At 41.0% G+C, this 18,501-nt stretch overlaps 1 protein-coding gene across 1 annotated transcript; it reads left to right on the top strand.

Annotated features, from left to right (window-relative positions):
* The first annotated feature begins 790 nt into the window (after positions 1 to 790).
* Positions 791 to 16,268, top strand: LOC106566755 (synapsin-2). The gene is made up of 11 exons (XM_014135114.3): positions 791 to 1,981; positions 10,616 to 10,673; positions 10,874 to 10,965; positions 11,315 to 11,471; positions 11,570 to 11,659; positions 11,772 to 11,834; positions 11,916 to 12,058; positions 12,291 to 12,365; positions 12,700 to 12,802; positions 13,225 to 13,374; positions 13,703 to 16,268. The coding sequence occupies exons 1-11, from the start codon at positions 1,629 to 1,631 to the stop codon at positions 13,829 to 13,831; spliced, it is 1,413 nt and encodes a 470-aa protein (XP_013990589.1). The 5' UTR covers positions 791 to 1,628; the 3' UTR covers positions 13,832 to 16,268.
* Positions 16,269 to 18,501: the final 2,233 nt, after the last annotated feature.

The raw sequence follows: 18,501 nt of genomic DNA, 5'->3' as shown, positions 1-18,501 counted from the left end.
ATTTAATGACGTTGTCTAAGGGAAAGAGCACCTCTGAGGCCAATGTGTTATGTGTGAGAACATGATTCATGCCCTACTATAATAGTGACGTAAAATACAGTACAGCGTCATCATTAGTCTAGTATTTTCCTTCGTATTTCACAGTACATCATTTGTCTGACAATGGCTTTTAAGGACGTTATCAAATACTCAAGACAGAGCAGGGAATTCATTATGATATCTCAAGTGAACAAGAAGCCTATATACAAATTGGCAGTAGGTGCAGTGACATAAAGCATTTAACCCATGTTAAGGTTTTGCATTTAATGTCTTAGGTCTATATTTTCTAGTGAATTCGTTGATCAATTCCAAGAGTAATGCATTTTCTAAATATTGACACCACAATATGTACAATTGATAAAATGGGTTACCAGCTAATACAGCAATACCATTCACAATTTTTATTGGAATCTAAGTCTTTTAATTTGTGTATTCGAACCATTTGTATTTTTTATTAACTTTTGTCAAATACTATTACAAATACTCCCCCAAATATTAAACAGTGCTGCAGTATATTGTATACTATTTGACTATACTAATTCATATTATTTTACACCATCAAAGCCATAGGCTACTGATCATCAGTCTTTTCTATCTGAAAAAAAGAATTAGATAGCATGGTATTATGCGAATTCATCTAATGGCAGCAAGAGCAATGCTCCGCAATCATACATTCTGCAGACCTCTACACACCCACATTAAAAACCATGCTAGTCATGTGCAATAGTAAAGATAGGTAAATATTTAAAAAAAATACTGTGTTTAAAACACCTCTAGTGGGAAATCCACATGGATGAATCAGAATGGCTGCATTGGATCTTCCCTCAGCTAAATTAGCTACTTTACCTGGATGGGGAGGAATCCGTCACATGGCAACGTGAAGGAGGGGGTTAACACTACAGCATGTGCTGGTGTCCCAGAGGACTGCTGCTGCCACTTGCCTGCCTCTCCTTCTGCAAGCCACACTGACAGCAGACCAAACAGCCATTTTCTCTCTCCATCCTCATAGCTGTATTAGGCACAGGCAACTGCGGACACAGAGATAACATAAGAAGAGAGAGGGTCAGGCTGTGTTGGAGGTTTCCTCTATATTACTACCTCGTGCATTTCCATTAGAAACCTTCCCCCCCCCTTATTTTTGCAGTGGTACGAAAAGACGTGATGCCTGTGAGGCAGTACGAATGGGGGAGGGGTAGAGGAGGCAGACACGACACAATACGAATGAGTGGGAGTAGGGAGGAGAGGAGGAGAGAAGAGGGAGGGAGAGAGTGAGCATTTCTTGCAGTCGTTCAGGCTAGCAGAGAGGCAGGCGATTGGCTGAGGGGGAGAATAGCATCACGGCCACAGTGAGGGGAGCTCTGAGGATGCACGGCTGAGCTCGGAGGAAACATTACATTCACTGGGAGTTTGCATGGAGAAGAGCTGAGCCTTCAACCAGCTGCACCCTGGGAAGTGGCGCCTTCTGCAAATTAATCAGTCCCTCAGGTCACATCATTTGGTCTCTACCATTCCCCCAAGGACTCTTCACATTCAGCCCTCGTTGATTCGTCTGTTCGGGCTGCTCTAACAGCCCTCCATCTTCTCCAGCCATGAACTACCTGCGCCGGCGCCTCTCTGACAGCACCTTCATCTCCAACCTGCCCAATGGCTACATGACAGACCTCCAGAGGCCTGACCCTGCTCAGCCTCCTCCCCCAGCTACAGCAGGCCCAGCCAAGTCGCCCACGGCTGGGACCACGCCGCCCGCCACCTCCCCTACCCCCTCCCCTGCCCCGGAGAGGAAACCCCAGCTGTCCCAGTCCAGTGGGACAGGCTTCTTCAGCTCCATCACCAACGTAGTCAAGCAGACTGCGGCCTCGGCAGGACTGGTGGAGCAGACCACGGTCACGACGCCCAAGAAGTTTAAGATCCTCCTGGTCATCGACGAACCACAACAGGAATGGTGAGGCAACATGCTGCGTCTTGCTGTAAAATGGTGTAATGTAATTATGTGAATTATTGTGTTGATGCATGTGTTGTTTGTGTTCTGTAACATTGGAGCGGCTCTTGGCCAGGTCACTGTTGTGAAACAGATATTCTGCTCAGGTTCCTTCTTGAAAAGAGGAGCTCTCAGATGGACCTGGCTTGTGGTAAAGTAAAGGTTAAAACAGCCTGTCAGCCAACAAGTATGGCGTCCAACTCTGCTTATAAGATTTGAACAGGTTACTGCTGTGGATGGTCTGATGCCAGTGCATGTCGCTCTAATGACAAAACACAGATGCAGCTACTCAGGAGGAGACGAGGAAACAAAGTCCACTGACTCACCATGTTAATGACATTACAGCATCAGGGAGTCTTTTTATGCCTGCCTCACACAAATACGGTGGATTCCTGAAGTAATTGACAGGCATTCAGGGGTTTATGCCCTTTTTGACATGATTCAAATTTCAAAATGACAGATTGGCCTTGCAGCAGGAGGAAAATTCTATATATTTTGAGGATGTTTGACTTGGTATTCCAAGAAACCCATGTGAATTCTGCTGCTATTTTTAATATTAGGTCAGTTTCTTGCAACCACCTGTGAGCATGCGCCAGACTTAAACCCATTTAATTGATTAGTCTGATCAACCCCTAACACGGCTTTGCATCATTGTTGAGAAAGGCAATTTCATGAATATTCAACAGCCAGTGAGAGCATGGGAAAATGCATGTGTGTTTTCTCTATTGAGTAAAGACTGCAGTGCTTTCCAGTCATCAGTGAGGTTTCCTTTCCCTTCCCGCTCAATGATAGGATCCCTGGTCACATGACCACCTGTCCACAATTACAGAGAGTCAATCCACAGAATGTATCTTTGGCCAATCATGCAAAGACAACACATGGCATCATTGTAGGAATTGGTGATACATAGGCTAGTAGTAGCAATAGAAATGGAGATAAAAGGGATGTTATGTGTGTGCTCTGCGTTACAATGCTAGTTCAGATGGACACCTCACCTTAATGCTGTGTGTTGAGGAGGCAGGCAGAAGAGAAGGCAGATCATGACATGAATCGAAAGAGTAGATGGCATATATTAAAGGCCTAAGGCAGCTGTTTTTTTTGTGTCAATATCAAATCATTTCTGGACAACAATTAAGTATCTTACTGTAATAGTTTTGCATTAAAATGGTCAAAAAGAAACAGAAATAGCTTCTTAGAAAAATAACTGTTTCTCAAGCAATAATTTTGCTTGGATGGTCTGGGAGTGGTCTGACTAAGGAGGGGGAGGGATATGTAATCAGAAAACTAGCTGTTATTGGCAGAGAGGTTTGGAACTCTCTTTGTTATTGGTCTATATAAACGTATACTGCCTGGTGATGTCACCAGTCAGGCCAAAACTCCACCCATGCAAACCCTGCTGATTTAGAAGTATGTTTCATCAGCTGTTGTACAATATGATACAAAACACAGGAAAACTACATTTTGACTGCACTGGGCCTTTAAAGGGATGGCACAGCAGCACTGACAGGTAGCTGTTGCCTTACCCAAGAGCTACTTTAAATCAAGCCTCTTTTTCCTATGTTCTGTAAAATGTACAGCAACTGCAGTGTTGTGAGTGTGAGGGTTTACTTATTATATACTATATGGTGGCAAGGCGGATTTATGCAGTAAGGAATTCTACAGAACCTTTCAGTGACAGACACAAACTTACATAACTGTCTGCACAGCATCCCACGCCAGACATCCTTCTTCATATCGCATATCCTGCTTTGAAGAGGTAATTGCGAGATATAGTGTAGATAGTAGGCCTACATTATCACATAGCAGAATCCTGAAGAAGGTAGCATGAAGATCGATGTTTTTAGATTTTGTGATTCTTGCTATGTGTTTTGTCTTGTGAATTCACATTAACTAGATATATTTGCTTGAACATGGTTCCTTAGCATCAGCTGATTTTCCTCAGACATGTGTAGCTATATACAGTAGGCTATGTGCAGTAGGCTATATAGAGTGGTCTATATGCAGATGGCAACTGTAGCCTGAGGGACACATCTGCGTTTGGATGACATGTTGCTTTCTGGAGAGTGGCTATTCCAGGAGTCCTGTGTGTATGCATGATTCATCTCACCATGCAAAATGGCTGCTGTCACAATAACAAAAGCAGAGTGGACAGATTACGTTTATTGGCATTTGACATACTGCAGATGCATTTATGATATTGATGTGTATGTTGAATCATTGCAAGCTCCTTTTAACAATAATGACCACTGTGCTTGCACTGCGGATATAACCTATAGCCTAAGTAATGCTAGATGTTTGAATACACGTCACATTGTATCACGGCTGAGGGAGCCCATTAAGGTAATAGAAACCCAGATAAATCCTAATAAGATCAGACTCATGTCATTTTAAATGATGCCATGTCTTTTGGCTCCACATAACAGCTGACAGTCAACAACCTGAGTAGAAATGTAATCATTGTATTCTTATGGGATATGGGAATGCATCTATAATCATTAAATGTACCTGGATTGTTTTCGATCTAACTTAATGCCACATACAGTAATGCGAATCATGACCGGACTATCTGCACTGACTCCATTTTGCACTGACTCTATGCACACTCACACATACTTACACTAACATACACACATACACTTACATACCCACACACATATACACACGCATACAGATGCCACACACACACACACACACACACACACTTTCACACATGTACACATTCACTCATCATATACACTGCTGCTAATTTGTTTTTTTACTATTATTATTATTATCTATCCTGATGCTTAGTCACTTTACCCCTGCATTCATATACAGTACCTACCTGAAATACCTCATACCCTGACACATTGGTGTGGTATTGGTACTCCCTGTATATAGCACCATTATTGCATGTTTTTATTTCTCTTGTGTCTTTACAAAATTATTTTGAACACTACATCGTTGGGAAAGAGCTTGTAAGTAAGCATTTCCCTGTTGTATTCACCGCATGCGACAAATAGCATTTGATTTGGCATCAAAAGCTTGGAATTTATCAAACGGTCAACAGTTATGGGAACATTGAAGACATCTGAGTAAATTACGTTACCTTTCACAAACCATCTGTTGAGCCATCAGCTGAAAGATCTGTCCAGCTAAGTATTTCATTGTTAGTCTACACTTGTTATTTATTAAGCGTGTGACGAATAATACAATACAGTTTGATTTGATTGATTTTGATTTGAAGCCTCTCCTGGCATCGTTAGCTGTTTCCCTGTTTCATGTTTCCACCACTTAGCCACTAGAGAGAACTGCCACTAGCTCCCAAAGCCTGCCTCAGGCTCAGCACCACATCTACATTTCATGTGTCTGCAATAACAGTAAGTCAGTTCTGAGGCCCTCTCAACTTCTATACTCTTTGGGATTGGTGACAACAGCAAAGTGTTAAACAATAGGAGCGCTATGTCTGTCTGATTGCCCCATTGATTGTGTAATTTCTCATTACTCTTTGGCCTTTTAGCTTGCGGTTGTATTTCATAAGGATGAGCTGTTTATGACTGTAGGTTTTTACTTTGGTGTCGACATTAGCTTGTCTTTCAGTGCCCAATAAAATATCTGTATTAGCATGTCTGGTGGTGATTCATTGTTAATTAAGTTTACTGATGTCACCATGAAGAGCATAGGCCCAATTACAGATATGGATGTGATGAATACGTAATCACTTAATTGTCTTTGAGTCTGGAATACAGGATAATCTGTTTGAACACAAACAGTATTTAACCCATAAAATGATCATATATCTACTTCAGACAATATATTACAACTTTAGTGTTTCCTGCATCACCCTCCGTTTTCAGATCTGATCATTTTTAGTCTGTAGGCCAACCTCATGTGATATCAGCTCTGAACTCTTGGCTAAAGGGGGTTTGAGGGTTGTGTTTCAGTGTGGGATGGGCGGTTTCTGGGTCAGAGATGTTGTGCCCTGTGCAAGAAATAAAGACAGGGGCTGACAAGCCGCAGTATAGTAGCCTTAGGACAGAGACTGAAATGGAATCCAACAGGAATACTTCAGACTCACACAACAGAAGGCTAAGCTAGGCTATGACCGCTGGTTTCCGGCCTAAACACAAACCTGCTGCTGATTATTGCATGGTAGCAATGCGCTAACATCTTTCACAGTTTATGTCCTTATTATTATAGTTATGAATGTTGTTGCTGACAGTCCTTGTTTCTTGGCATTATCACTTCAGGGATTTAAGAAACCTTTCCTCCCCTTCTCTCCTTCTCAACTGTCTTAATAAGACTGTTGATTAGTTGTTGCGATGGAGAGCTAGACAAATTAACTTGCTGGAAACCAGAGATGAAAACAGAGAATGTTCTGAAAATGTGATAAACTGGAGAATAGCACACCAGTATAATGACCAAAGCTTGCCTCAGTGACAGTGATTGTGCCAAATCATCCCTCCATTAGTGTGATTTATATATTTAGCTAATCTAATGAAAATGGATTTAGAAGTAATTGCTCCAAGAATGGGTAAAATAATTCACAGTGTCAGGTTCTCTGTGAAAATTATATTTGTCTTTCTGTGGCATAGCAACTGTGATATTCTAGCTTTTTGTGAATACATCCTGGCTTCTGTAGTCGTATGAAAGGGCATTTTTTTCAGCATGATGACACTCTCCCACTGTGTACCACATATATCATGCTGTCCTTGTAGGAGAGATCATGGCTCTAGGACTGACCCCAGGCCTGTATATCAGATCATCCGTCTGACACTACTGCCTTCAAATGCCTCTTATGCTAGCTTTACATTTCCATGAACTCCTCTTTCCATGTACGCCATGAAGTGTACAATTCCCTTGTCCAAATATGTATATCTGCATCTGCCTTCTATACATTTAGCGTGACTCCGTGAACGACTGTGTATAAAGGCAGTACTGTGATGTCAGAGGCTGTCGAGCTGGAGAAGATCTGTCTAAAGATGAACTACAGCCAAGGGCGTAAGACAACGCGTTATTAAAGTGTTATCTAAGGAACAGTCTTCCTTTGTGAAACCCTGACAGAAATGGGACAGCACTCACTCACAGAATGGCTGCTCAGTGCAATATCATCCTGCCTCAGAAGGAAACATCAAACAAAGCAGCACTTCTATTCCCTAGCTGCTCTTTGCCTGCTACCTGTTGGAAGTGGCATGGCAATTTCCCCTTGACTGACAGACTTTCAAATAGCTTTAAGATTACATACTCTCTAGTGGTTCTGTATTGACTTTGTGCATTGTAGGAATGAAGCATGTAGGCGAGATCACCATTACCATTATACTGGAAGTATCACAAATATGGCATGCTGAAGACACCTCTTCAGATCTTATTGATATACTAGCATGGTGAGATGAGTTGGACTACTGCTTGAGCTTCTCTGTTTCAGAGGTTTGGAGATAACGTAGAATAAAAGTAATTTCCTGAAGGCAGAAATAAACACCGATATATAGGAGATTATAAACTGGATGGTTTGAGCCCTGAATGCTGATTGGCTGAAAGCCGGGATATATCAGACCGTATACCATGGGTATGATAAAAAACATATTTTTATAATAGCAATATGGCAACTCAGGGGTTTAAAGTATATGGTCAATATACCACGGCTAAGTGCTGTATCTAGGCACTCCGCGTTGGGTCGTGCATAAGATCAGCCCTTAGCCGTGGTATATTGGCCATATACCACACCCCCTCAGACCTTATTGCTTAATTAATTAGAGTGGGAATCAGGAATAGAAGCTTCCCCTAACCTTTAATAAAGGATCTGATGGTTACGGTTAGGATTGGGTCTGTCTTGTGACAGGAATGCTGTGCTATACATCACAAGGTGGACAAGGACAGATGGAACTGTCTCACTTATCAGACAAGTGTCAGAGGTTTGCACTTGCCTCTTACAGTAGAGAGACAGCGATAGCCATTACTCATTCACTCAGTGTCGTAAAGTGGAGGTCACATACTAACTAGGAAAATTAAGACAAAATAGGCCTGTTAGTCAGATTTGCATTGCAAAATTATTATAATTAAGTTTGCCTTTGTTTGACATATTAATCTAAATCAACTAATCAACAAAGGCAGTTAGTCCCAGCCGCTCTGTCGTCCTGCCCAGCCCTCTCTTTCTCTCTCTCTCTCACATTTATAATCCGAGTCTATCTAATTAACATAACACAAAAATCCCCATAAAAATCTGTCAGTTTAAGACAGAGATGTTTTTTTGCTGCTACCCCCCCACTCACTCACTCTGTCTTTTCTGTCTCGTCTTGGACTTGAGCATAGATCATTTGAGTATTAGAGCTATTACAGGACATTGGTATGCACCATTGTTTTTTTTTTTCCTTACGAATGCTTCTTCACATAATATGTTCCTTAATATTTAATGGGTAGATTGTAATTATACATTCATAGGACTGTAATGGATGGCTGGATAAAAGCTCTCACAGACAGGATGCATTATTTGAGCTGTACTCATCTAACTGGAGTGCTCTAATACTCAGTAGCTACATCAGACTGCCCTCTTCTAGAGGACAAACCTCAACCTTCATCACAATATCAGCCTCCTTTCTCTATCTAGATCTCTAACTACACTATGGGAACCACACTGATTTATAAATAATGTAAAAATGGCACTACCTACACAGCACCTGTTGTTCTGAGCACAGGTAGTTTTCCAGACATTTTACATGGATCACTTTGGAATATCTGGCAACTGTATCGCTATTATTAATAGACACATTATGGTCCTACACAAGTGGCATGTACTTCATTCAATGCAGGAAGGTGTTATTCGCATGTGCAGTGGTCAGGGTGCAGAGCAAAAAAGCAAAGATCAATCAGTTGATTGTAGGTTTAATAATCTCTGTGTCAATGCATAGGCCTATGTAAAGTAACCAACTGCGGTTTGCACCTGGGCCTCCTGGGAGCAATAAAACTGTGTTAACTCGCTGAGCTAAAGCCAAAGCATTAGCTAGGGAAACTAATGCAGGTACTCAGGAGAGCGAAGGTTACTCATCATGTGAGTGTGATTCTGAACCACCTCCACTATACACATACATTCAGTACATCCTCCACAAGTAGGGACTGAATCAGGGAGACAGTCGTGATACCCATTCCTTACACCAACACTGACCTATCTCAAATGACAGGCATTGTCATTGTGGTTCTGTCTCTGAGTCATGTCTTTGGCTGCCCCACATATATCCATGTATCATAACACAGATAATCTACAGGCTTTTCATTCCCTGTGTCTCTGCTGCTGTGACTCATATTCAGATGATTGTTTTCCTCCACAGCCACAGATAAATCCCAGACTCAAATTAGATCAGCAATAAATTATTCAGCCAGTCCTCACTAGGGTGTATTTGACATACGGTACTGACGTGAAACAAACAAGTAGAAGATATATCAAATCATTTTTCCCATTGTATTTTTCTTCTGCTAGTAGACTTCGCTGCACACTACTATATGTCATTTCAATAGAAAGTGGAAAATATGCTGGTCATTGAAACCTTGTATGGCTCTACTGTAGGCCTAATTCCAGCACATTTTGATTACTTTGGCCATTGAACTATACAGCAACATTTTAGAGAAGTTTTGTCATAGGACTGTTTGGGTTTTTAGACCTCCATAGAGAACAGCCATTTTGTGATCTTTAGTGGAGGAATATCCCATTAAAATCTGTACACTTCTCTACAGCACGGTTCCAGTTGAAGTTTTGGCCGTTGAAAAGCTTGACATAGTTCATTGGCTAAGAGCAACACCATGGCAACACTGAGGAGAGGAGAGGCAGTGCTTTCAACAGTCCCCTGACACGTAGTTTGTTTCAGGTCACTAAGTTTGTCTCCATTGATTAACCTCCCTTCCCCTCATCACTTTAAGAGCATGGCCTCCTCTCTTTGTCCGTGGTTCAATTCAATAAATGCACTGTGTGTGGGTTCAATAATGGCCAGCCTGCCTGTCTGCAGAGAAGGAGTGCCAGTACCTCTGTATAGACATAGCTCGATGCTAAGCTGATATTAACACTGGATGTGCTCAGTAGACTAAGATCCACCAGACTAAGATCCACCAAACAAACACTTTTTTCTTGGACAAAGACCATAGCTATTGAACCAGATCATTTCATCCATTTTATGGAATTGTAAAATGTATCTTGTTCCGAGGGCTTTTGACTACAATGCACCATTCAGTAACGATCCACTAGATGGAAGCAAACGCTGCAACACGGTGGACTACTTACATTTCATAAAGGACAAAAACAAATCAAAACATCAAGTGATTAGTAGTGGATATGTCACTACCTTGACTGTTTCACTTTAACAATTCTCCATGACATGTTTATCTGAGGGGAATGTGTCACAAGACAGAATGTTTGGGTAAGGGTGTGGTGTGAATTTAAAGTCTTTGCTCCATAAAATCCATCTTGATGCATTTTAAAGTCAATGAAGTGTCTTATTCAGTATTTGTGATTGTAAATTGATGGAAGGCGTTCACAGAGAAACGTGATCACAAGGACTCAATAGCAGAAAGATCTATCAGTGTTATCTCATCATGTCCTCTAAAGGTTCATAAATTATCTTCCCTGTTGTCTAGGGCCAAACTCTTCAGAGGGAAGAAAGTACACAGAGATTATGACATCAAAGTCGAACAGGTAAGCCTCATTTGGCAAACTGCATCGATTTACTTTTGGCACCTGTCTCAGATGGAGCTGTCTACATAGAAACTTTTATTCCATTCCAGACAATACTTATATAGCTCCACCCACCAGCCTCCTCTGATCTATGCCGTATTCATGACTATTAATATACATTCAGTTATTCAGATGGATCTGTATGTTTTTCTACCATGCAGGCTGAGTTCAGTGAGATTAACGTCATAGCTCACTCCAACGGGTCCTGTAATGTGGACATGCAGGTTCTGAGGAACGGTACCAGGGTGGCCAGGTGAGACACGTGCAGATGCGCACACACACACACACACACACACACACACACACACACACACACACACACACACACACACACACACACACACACACACACACACACACACACACACACACACACACACACACACACACACACAAACAAACACAAACCACACACCCACAAGCCAAACAGCATTATCTGAAATCATTGGCACTTCACCAGTGCCCTTAGAGACAATTTTTCATAAGCAACACAGTCAATACTCCAACATCGAATCTGAAAATGTGCCATGGTTCACTTTACATGTGAAGGTCAACCCAGTTTTCATTTCTCTCTGAAGCATCTGTGTATTTATGTTTTACAGGTCATTCAAACCTGACTTTGTCCTCATCCGCCAACACGCCTTCAGTATGACCCAGAATGAGGACTTCCGTAACATGATCATTGGTCTGCAGTATGGGGGCATCCCCAGTATCAACTCCCTGGAGTCCATCTACAACCTGTGTGACAAGCCCTGGGCGGTAGGCAGACAGAAGCCTGGCTGCGTGCAATGCATGAGACTTGTTTATTTGTGTCTTAAGTCAGTGGCATAACTTCACTAATAAATGTCTGTCTCTAGTTTGCACAGCTAATAAGCACCTACAGGAGGCTTGGTGCAGAGAAGTTCCCTCTGATCGAACAGACCTTCTATCCCAACTACAAGGAGATGGTAAGAACCTAATCATGTCTTCTGAAATGTAGCCATTAATGTGGACTTATTTTTCTTCATTGTATCATGAAACCAGACATGAAACAGTAATGTCTGACGGTTTATCACTCAGGTTACCATGCCAACGTTTCCTGTAGTTGTGAAAATTGGACACGCTCACTCAGGAGTGGGAAAGGTAATAATGTTATTAAGGCTTGATATTGTTATTCTGTAGACTGTGGGGCTGCTAGTGGAATGTGCTGTGTGTTGTGTCCAGGTGAAGGTGGATAACCACAGTAAGTTCCAGGACATAGTCAGTGTGGTGGCTCTCACCCAGACCTACACCACCACAGAGCCCCTCATCGACTCCAAATACGACATCAGAATTCAGAAGATTGGCAATGACTACAAGGCATACATGTACGTACTATTCCCCATTTTGTATTTATGATTATTCCTCTGTTGTAAGCAAATGTAAACATCTGAAAACCTTTAAATGTTCCACATTTAGCATAAGGATCTGCCTTTTTTTCAAATAATCCAGAAGTGTAATCGAATTAATCTAAGACTATTGAATTTGTGAATCCTTGAATTAACAATCAACAGGGACTTTAATATGTATACCATTTGTATAATGTCTCATATATTATAGGAGGACCTCAATCTCTGGCAACTGGAAGAGCAACACAGGCTCAGCCATGTTGGAACAAGTGGCCATGACTGACAGGTATGAGTCCTTAACAACAGCAGTACAGCACCACTGACAATGCTTCCTTTCTAAAAGGACAAGACAAGAGAATGTCAGATAATTGCCTGTCTCATTACCAAAGTCAATTATCATTCATGTAGCTCGTTATGAAACAATGTAAATGTCTGTATTGATACAAGTTAGCACTCTGTACTGTGTTCTCTCTGAATGATACAAAATTGATAAAAGCCATTTGAGTAATTACACTCCTACATGCAAATTATCTCTATTAAATAGCGTCACACTTGTCCTTGACTGTGACACTATGTAAGACCACTTAGTGTCAGATCTGTACTCCTTGGCCTGTGTTCAGGTACAAGCTGTGGGTTGACACCTGCTCAGAGATCTTCGGAGGGTTGGATATCTGTGCTGTCAAAGCCATTCATGGAAAGGACGCAAAAGATTACATCACTGAGGTAGGTGTTTCCTAGTAAGTGTAAAATATTTCACAGCACTTGAAATATTGCAGGAATTTTCATGATTAATTATTTATTTATTTAATTATTCAGCTGCTCTCAACACACTGAGGCAGTTCGCTTTTTTATATTTTGAAATATAATATTTTGAAATATTCAACATCTTTGTTAACCAATGTATTGATGTATTCCATATCCTTGTTAGGTCGCTATCTGGTTGTTATGGGAACAGCAGCCTAGACATGTTTCACAGATGGCACAGCTGTTGAGAACATGGGATGGCATTCAAACATAGTTCCGAACCATTCAGTTAAACCTTCACTTTAACCAAATGTGACACACAATCTACTGTCCTTCCTTCATAACCTACTTCACGTCCATCTTCTCTTCCTCTGGTAATATTACCATCTTCTGTGTGTCAGGTGGTGGGGTCCTCCATGTCGCTGGTAGGAGAACATCAGGCAGAGGACAGGCAGCTCATCACTGACATGGTGGTAGCCAAGATGAACCAGGCAGTAGGACGGACACCCGCCGGGTCCTCTAACAGACCAACCACCATGCAGCCATCACAGGTATGGTGAAGTAGGCTAAATACACCACTGTATGGGAATATGATCAGTCATAATCTCACAGATAGGCTTTTAGGAAATCCTGTTTGAGAGCCTTCACCTTTATTAGAGTTTAGTGTATAGCATCCATATTACTGTGTCTTAGTAACTAGTGTATAGCTAGATTTGTGTATAGCCTTTGTGTATTGCCAGATTTGTATAAAACCAACATTGGATCCATATTCTTGTTTGAAAAGTACATTATTTAAAGCAGTATGAAAACAGAACTGTGTCATAAGGACATTTAACTGTAGTGTCTCTGGGAGTATCACTTAGTTTTATGTGTTTGCAGAGTGGTGGCCAGAAGGAACTGGTGGTTGATCCCAAGACTGGCACTACACACCCTTCTCAAGGTTGTCTGCAGTACATTCTCGACTGTAATGGCGTTGTAGTGGGGCCAAAACCCGTCCAGGCCAACTAATTAGCCCGCCAGAGAGGAAGTCTATGTAATATTGAAATGATGATGACGTGCATTAGCTGAACACAAAAGCAGAGAGGAGGGGAAGGGGTTGGGGAGTGGAGAGAATGTAGACGGACTGAGATGTGGCTGGTGTTAGTTTGGTCCAGAGTGTACTGCTGGCCTGGACTGTGTTTTTCCTCTATGCAATGTCAAGATGTGCTGTCCACTTGTTTCCCTGTTGATTTAGTGTGCTTGTAACGGTCGCCTCTGTTTCTCTGTAGCCGTGGTTTTCTTTGGGGCTGTTGTTGACGGTGTAATAAGCAGATTGTGCCTACACTGAGTCCAGTGCTACTGTGTGCCACATGTTTGATTCAGTCATTATTCATCATTTGACCTCCCTCTAAACCCCCCTGTTTATTTCTCAATTGTGGTTGGTGTGTACTTTTAGATATTGTCAAACTGGTTTATCGTGCAGTTTGACGTTTGTGTATATGTCAATATGTAAATGTGGGTGCGTATGACTGTATTGGTGATTATTTTCATACATATACTAATATAATAGGTATTTCTTTTTGGTTTTGCATGAGTGATACGAAGGAAGGTCACTGTATGTTTTAAATGTCAGATGATCAATCGGGATGTTTCTTTAGTGACATCACTGGTATAGTTCCAAACTATTGTCCCTGTGATTTATGCATTGTGAATGTGTCATAATATGGAATACATATTGTATAAGTTCTACAAAATAGGTTGTATAAGTTCTACATAAACAACCAAGTGTTAGTGCCAAGAAAGCAGATGAGCACAACAATACAGCCAGATAGATCACTTCTAAGTAGGCCTTCATTGATTAAAAGGAGGTTTGAGACATATGAAACGTAGTTGCTGTTCCTTTGTCCATTATTAGCAGATAGACTACCCATACTTCGCTCAGTGAATGTTGCTATACAACCGACTCCTAGAAAGACAGTTCTTTGACAGGTTTATAAACTGTCTCTATGCACAGAACACAGCCATAGATGTCTTCATGTGTATGAGGACAAACATATTAGATAACTTACCAAATTACAATAGACTACTCTATCTTTTTGAGAGAAATAATAAATATTTGACTTTTGTTATCACTCAGCACTTATAATCACAGTCCCGCACTGTAAATATATGGGACTGGTTTGTTGGCAGCTGCAGTTGGATCAGGAGAGAGGAGAGCTTGTGGTAGAGTTAGAGTAACTGTGATAATAGAATGCTCTCATTAAGATTTGTTAACAGAATGACTCTAGAGGTGTGTCCATTATCTAATAAGATTACAGTAATAACCATTTCCTCTTAGGCCTATGATGCATGTACATGTATTTGTGATATTTCAGGAAGTGAAGTAGTCCAATTAGTCCTTTCACTTTCAATTATGTTGTCAAGTAGAAAAACTAAATTGTGCTTCAGTGAAATAGTCAAGGTTTTACATAATATATTTAAATTACTAGGTATAAGGTTTCTGATACCACCATACACATACCGTCCATGCTTAATATCAATGACCGTAGTGGCGTTGCCATGACGGCGGTGATGCCGCTCTGTCTTGCAGTGATGATATGCGTGGAGTTATGCTTATGTTACTGCCATTTAAAGATTCTTTGACATATTTGCCTTATCATACTCATACTGAGTTAATGGAGAGTGCAATATATATGTTTTTAACTTTATATTCTTTATATTTTTAGTACCAGATCTTCTACCATAATTTATTCATAGAGCTATGTTCACAAGTGGGATACAAACATTTTCCCATAGCTAACACTGTTGTAAATTAAAAACACTTGCATTAAGTAGTAGTTATTAGAAGTCATGCATGTGTCCTATTTGGTGAAATGGTCGTACAACTAAGAATACATCTACATGAAAAGAATTGTAAATGCGTGTCCCATTCTAAAACACTTTGTTACTAACAGAATTGTACAAACAAACTATGTTTGGCAAGCTCAGTGTACAAGTTCTTTTCCTAGGTGTATGAAATAACATTGTGTCTGTGCAGATAGCCTAACCCAGAGAGTAACCCTGTAAAAGCCTTGCCTGTGGCTTTATGGTTTTGTGTTTTGATTTGTGGAGTAAAATGCCATGACGTATCTACAAAAGGGAGGATAGAGGGGCGGCACCAAGGTCCTTAATAGTTGCATAGTCACATATTTGTTGTGTAACTGATTGATTAAAGGAGTTATTGTCGGGGGAAATTCAAAATCAGCTATCCTGCCCAGGTGAAAATCCTTTGCTGGTTCAGTTTTTCAAACCTGTTGGGTTGCAGCTATTTGGGACCAAGGTTGCTACTACCTGTTAAGTGTGCACTCTTGGAACTAGTGTTGAACTGTTTGAAAAAATCCAGTACAGATAACAATACATTGTAGAAACATAGCCCAAATTGATATTTTCCCCCTGTCACTGGCAATAAAGCTTCCTTTGCAATATATATGTTCAGTCTGTGTTGCCGTATTTGTTATGGTTGTATAAAAAAACTAGGCCTATATCAACGAGAAAATCAGCCTATATTGTGTCACTATGTACAGTATTTATAGTGGAAAGGGAGACTCCTTTAAAATGTCAGTTTATAGAAAGATATGTGGAGCAAGAAGACCAACAAACACAGGCGAAGAAAGGCCTCCTAATGGTAGTCAAAGTATGTATTTATCTATCATATTATTAAAGTTTGGAAAACCAAATAAATGAGCAAACATATTGGTTGGTCAAAACCCCTCCATCTATACCCTCATGAAGCATGTGCACCCCACATTGCATTGCTTCTAATGCATGACAGATATCTGCATTATTGTAATATCGTATCCTCCCTGCTTTGTGTTTCTTTATTTTGTTACTTTTACCTCCTCCATTGACCAGTGTTGATTTTAGACTGTCTACTGTTATTGTCACATGGTTTTGGGGACAAAATTACCCATACAAATGTGAAAAGGGTACAGACTAAAATTCAAAGCCTTTGGTACATGATTCAATATACTCTCTCCACTGCAAAAGTGTGATAATATCATAAAGTATTTCTTGTACTAAAAGTAGGGGGCTGTATGGAACCCCAAGGATCCCTATCACAAAGTCCCAGGCCTGCTCCAAAGTCGTCTCCTAAAGCTTCTGCTAAAGACTCAAGCCAGAGGCCTACCCCAACCACACAGCAGCCCCAACCCCAGTCAGCGAGTCAGGGCAAGCCCAGACCAGGAGGACTGGATGCTCAACAACCACTACCACCTCCAGCGCAGCCTGACAAGCCTGCACAACCAAGACAGCTCAACTCAGCACCTCAGGTCCAACCCGAGTCCCAGGCTCCTCCACAGGCCTCAGTCCAACCCCAGCCTGAGCCACAGGCCCAACCCCAAAATGAATCACCAACTCAGGCACAAGAGAAGGCCACCAGTCCTGAGAAGAACCAGCCTCCAGGGGTAGAACAGCCAACAGTAGAGGAAAAGGCACAGGCACATCCACCGCTGAAGTAAGAGCACATTGGCAGCAACACTTTGAATATACGTAGTTTTGACGTAATTACAAGTTTAAACCAAACATAATAGCCTGTATCTAATAACTATAATGCTCTACAGTCAATTGGTGAGGTTTTTTGGCCTTCGGCTTACTACTACTTCTGATTATAATCACTACAAAAAAAATGTTCTGTAAATCTCAGTCCCTAACCAATGCCTTTGGCCTGAAGGAAACGTCCTTCTTTCGCACAGCCAGTGAAGACGTGGCCAAGGCCGAGACCATACGCAATTTGAGGAAGTCTTTTGTAGGTCTGTTCTCTGACTAGACACAGTGTAGGTTGACTAACCCTGAAACAGAGGGAATGAAAAGTGGTGTACCGAAACCAGTCTCTGTTTCATTGACCTCTGTATCACAAAGTGTTACAATAACCTTCTTCCTGTTTATCTAGATACATACGTATATGCTATTTCATTATAGGAATATTGTGCTCAGAGATCAGGTAAAGCAACATAGTGATGCAGGCTAAGGCTACAATCAATGACATGATTTAAGGGGTGATTATATTTGTCCTGAGATGTACACTACCGTTAAAAAGTTTGGGGTCACTTAGAAATGTCCTTGTTTTTGAAAGAAAAGCACATTTCTTGTCCATTAAAATAACATCAAATTGATCAGAAATACAGTGTAGACATTGTTATTAATGTTGTAAATGACTATTGTAGCTGGAAACGGCAGATTTTTTATGGAATATCTACATAGGCCTTCAGAGGCCCATTATCAGCAACCATCACTCCTGTGTTCCAATGGCATGTTGTGTTAGCTAATCCAAGTTTGTTATTTTAAAAGGCTAATTGATCATTAGAAAACCCTTTTGCCATTTTGTTAGCACAGCTGAAAACTGTTGTTCTGATTAAAGAAGCAATAAAACTTGCCTTCTTTAGACTAGTTGAGTGTCTGGAGCATCAGGATTTGTGGGTTTGATTACAGGCTCAAAATGTCCAGAAACAAATAACTTTCTTCTGAAACTCGTCAGTCTACTCTTGTTCTGAGAAATGAAGGCTATTCCATGTGAGAAATTGCCAAGAAACTGAAGATCTTGTACATCACTGTGTACTACTCTCTTCACAGAACAGCGCAAACTGTCAGAATAGAGAGAGAAGTGTAAGGCCCCGGTGCACAACTGAGCAAGAGGACAAGTACATTAGAGTGTCTAGTTTGAG

The sequence above is a fragment of the Salmo salar genome, chromosome 13 (genome assembly GCF_965601325.2).
Source record: "Salmo salar chromosome 13, fSalSal1, whole genome shotgun sequence".
In the NCBI taxonomy this organism is placed as follows: domain Eukaryota; kingdom Metazoa; phylum Chordata; class Actinopteri; order Salmoniformes; family Salmonidae; genus Salmo; species Salmo salar.
This window is presented reverse-complemented; position numbering and strand designations above follow the sequence as displayed.